The sequence below is a fragment of the Acipenser ruthenus genome, unplaced genomic scaffold (genome assembly GCF_902713425.1).
Source record: "Acipenser ruthenus unplaced genomic scaffold, fAciRut3.2 maternal haplotype, whole genome shotgun sequence".
Classification (NCBI taxonomy): domain Eukaryota; kingdom Metazoa; phylum Chordata; class Actinopteri; order Acipenseriformes; family Acipenseridae; genus Acipenser; species Acipenser ruthenus.
The window spans coordinates 12,501-16,414 of NW_026707789.1; the positions used below are offsets into that span (position 1 = coordinate 12,501).

The 3,914-nt window shown below is 46.6% G+C and overlaps 1 protein-coding gene across 1 annotated transcript in view; it reads left to right on the forward strand.

Annotated features, from left to right (window-relative positions):
* LOC131728311 (DNA polymerase delta catalytic subunit-like) overlaps positions 1–3,288 on the forward strand; it is a gene marked incomplete at its 5' end in the record, with an annotated part of 14,102 nt that extends 10,814 nt beyond the window's left edge. Inside the window, 2 exon segments of the mRNA XM_059019362.1 lie at positions 2,166–2,298; positions 3,107–3,288. Of these exon segments, the coding sequence (XP_058875345.1) occupies positions 2,166–2,298; positions 3,107–3,258 (285 nt within the window).
* Positions 3,289–3,914: the final 626 nt, after the last annotated feature.

Genomic DNA, 3,914 nt, shown 5'->3' on the forward strand with positions numbered 1-3,914 from the left:
GATTTTACTAGAATTGGAGAGGAGGTTAAACTCTGCCATTTGTTTTTTGAATTGGGGGATATATCTCTCCCGTATCTCTGTGTATTTTGAGCAGGACAACAGGAAGTGCATTTCTGTCTCTACCTCTCCCAGATCACAGTGACAGCACAGCCTTTTTTCTTTGGCAATCCAGGTTTTTTTGTGCCGGCCAGTTTCGATGGCCAGGCTGTGGTCACTGAGTCTGTACTTGGTCAGGATCTGTCTATGTTTTGTGTTTTTGACCCTGTCTCTCTCTCTCGGTTTGTCTCTGTGTTTGTGTGTGTGTGTCTGTCTCTCTCTCTCTGTGTGTCTGTCTCTGTGAGTCTGTCTGTCTGCCTGTGTGTGTGTGTCTCTCTCTGTGTCTCTCTATGTGTCTGTGTGTGGGTCTGTGTGTCTGTGTGTGTCTCTCTCTCTCTGTCTCTGTGTCTCTCTCTCTCTGTCTCTGTGTGTCTCTCTCTCTCCTCTCTGTCTGTCTCTGTCTGTCTCTCACCCTCTCATTTTCACACTTATGTTCGCTTGCCTGATTTGTGGTGACACTTGGCAATGTCGTTTTCGAAGGGGGGGGCAAGGGGGGGGGGGGGCACTAAAATAAAAACCAACAACACACAGCTGCGACTTTTTTTTCATTTTATTTTATTTTAACCACACGAATTCAGCCAACGGTTTTTAAAATCTTTTTTTTCAATTTTATTTAGGGAACCGATTCTGAAAATCTGTGGTAGAGATAACATTGTGAAATCTAAAACTGACCCGTCCCCCCCCCCCGATCCCCGTCCCCCCTCCCTCACTAAACCAATCACCAGGAAACTAACAATAGGGAAGCATTGTAAAGCACAGAGAGGTCTGGTAAAGCATAGGGAAGCATTGTAAAGCACAGAGAGGTCTGGTAAAGCATAGGGAAGCATTGTAAAGCACAGAGAGGTCTGGTAAAGCATAGGGAAGCATTGTAAAGCACAGAGAGGTCTGGTAAAGCATAGGGAAGCATTGTAAAGCACAGAGAGGTCTGGTAAAGCATAGGGAAGCATTGTAAAGCACAGAGAGGTCTGGTAAAGCATAGGGAAGCATTGTAAAGCACAGAGAGGTGTGGTAAAGCATAGGGAAGCATTGTAAAGCACAGAGAGGTCTGGTAAAGCATAGGGAAGCATTGTAAAGCACAGAGAGGTCTGGTAAAGCATAGGGAAGCATTGTAAAGCACAGAGAGGTCTGGTAAAGCACAGGGAAGCATTGTAAAGCACAGAGAGGTCTGGTAAAGCACAGGGAAGCATTGTAAAGCACAGAGAGGTGTGGTAAAGCATAGGGAAGCATTGTAAAGCACAGAGAGGTGTGGTAAAGCATAGGGAAGCATTGTAAAGCACAGAGAGGTCTGGTAAAGCATAGGGAAGCATTGTAAAGCACAGAGAGGTCTGGTAAAGCATAGGGAAGCATTGTAAAGCACAGAAAGGTCTGGTAAAGCATAGGGAAGCACTGTAAAGCACAGAGAGGTCTGGTAAAGCATAGGGAAGCATTGTAAAGCACAGAGAGGTCTGGTAAAGCATAGGGAAGCATTGTAAAGCACAGAGAGGTCTGGTAAAGCATAGGGAAGCATTGTAAAGCACAGAGAGGTCTGGTAAAGCATAGGGAAGCATTGTAAAGCACAGAGAGGTCTGGTAAAGCATAGGGAAGCATTGTAAAGCACAGAGAGGTCTGGTAAAGCATAGGGAAGCATTGTAAAGCACAGAGAGGTCTGGTAAAGCATAGGGAAGCATTGTAAAGCACAGAGAGGTCTGGTAAAGCATAGGGAAGCATTGTAAAGCACACAGAGGTCTGGTAAAGCATAGGGAAGCATTGTAAAGCACAGAGAGGTCTGGTAAAGCATAGGGAAGCATTGTAAAGCACACAGAGGTCTGGTAAAGCATAGGGAAGCATTGTAAAGCACAGAGAGGTCTGGTAAAGCATAGGGAAGCATTGTAAAGCACAGAGAGGTGTGGTAAAGCATAGGGAAGCATTGTAAAGCACAGAGAGGTCTGGTAAAGCATAGGGAAGCATTGTAAAGCACAGGTCTGGTAAAGCATTTACTCTCTGCCCCTTCCCTTTGTCTCTGTGTTTATTATGGGGTGTTTTCTCCTCTCGTTCCCTGTGTTTATTATGGGGTGTGTTCCCCGTTTCAGGATCCGATCTTCGTTTTGGAGAATAACATCCCCATTGATAGTCAGTACTATCTGGAGCAGCAGCTCTCCAAACCCCTGCTGAGGATTTTCGAGCCCATCCTGGGAGAGACGAGAGCAGAGAGCGTTCTCCTGAGTGAGTGTGCGCGCGCGCGCGCGCGCGCGTGCGTGCGCGTGCGCGCGCGTGCGTGCGTGTGTGTGTGTGTGCGTGCGTGTGCGTGTGTGTGTGCGTGCGTGTGTGTGTGTGTGTGGCTCCTCTCATTATCAGTGCGTGTGTGTGGCTCCTTATTATCAGTGTGTGTGTGTGTGTGGCTCCTCTCATTATCAGTGTGTGTGTGTGTGTGGCTCCTCTCATTATCAGTGTGTGTGTGTGTGGCTCCTCTCATTATCAGTGTGTGTGTGTGTGTGGTTCCTCTCATTATCAGTGTGTGTGTGTGTGTGTGGCTCCTCTCATTATTAGTGTGTGTGTGTGTGTGGCTCCTCATTATCAGTGTGTGTGTGTGTGGCTCCTCATTATCAGTGTGTGTGTGTGTGTGGCTCCTCATTATCAGTGTGTGTGTGGCTCCTCATTATCAGTGTGTGTGTGTGTGTGTGCTCCTCATTATCAGTGTGTGTGTGTGGCTCCTCTCATTATCAGTGTGTGTGTGTGTCTGTGTGGCCTCCTCTCATTATCAGTGTGTGTGTGGCTCCTCATTATCAGTGTGTGTGTGTGTGTGTGTGTGGCTCCTCATTATCAGTGTGTGTGTGTGGCTCTTCTCATTATCAGTGTGTGTGTGTGTGGCTCTTCTCATTATCAGTGTGTGTGTGTGTGTGGCTCTTCTCATTATCAGTGTGTGTGTGTGTGTGATGATGTCATTGATTTCATGGTGCTTCTCGTTTGACTGAAGCTCATTGCTCTCTCTTCTCTCTCTCTCTCTCTCTCTTTTATGTCTTCGTTCTCTCAGAGGGGGATCACACACGATGCAAAACCGTTTTAACCTCCAAAGTCGGGGGGCTGATGGCGTTTGCTAAGAAGAGAAGCACGTGCATCGGCTGCAAAGCTGTGCTGAGTCACGACGGTGTGTCTGTGTGTGTGTGTGTGTGTGTGTGTGTCTAACCCCCAGAGTAACATCACAGTGTAATAAAGCATAGGAAGCATTGTAAAGCACAGAGAGGTCTGGTAAAGCATAGGGAAGCATTGTAAAGCACAGAGAGGTCTGGTAAAGCATAGGGAAGCATTGTAAAGCACAGAGAGGTCTGGTAAAGCATAGGAAGCATTGTAAAGCACAGAGAGGTCTGGTAAAGCATAGGGAAGCATTGTAAAGCACAGAGAGGTCTGGTAAAGCATAGGGAAGCATTGTAAAGCACAGAGAGGTCTGGTAAAGCATAGGGAAGCATTGTAAAGCACAGAGAGGTCTGGTAAAGCATAGGAAGCATTGTAAAGCACAGAGAGGTCTGGTGAAGCATAGGGAAGCATTGTAAGCACAGAGAGGTGTGGAAAGCATAGAAGCATTGTAAAGCACAGAGAGTCTGGTAAAGCATAGGGAGGCATTGTAAAGCACAGAGAGGTCTGGTAAAGCATAGGAAGCATTGTAAAGGCACAGAGAGGTGTGGTAAAGCATAGGGAAGCATTGTAAAGCACAGAGAGGTGAGAGAATGGATTTAAATATAAAATGATACACAGAGAAGTCGCAGTGGAAAAATTTGACAGCAGAATTCAGGAAGTCGTGACTATTTGAGGGGTTGCACATTCAAATAGAGGAAATGAAATCG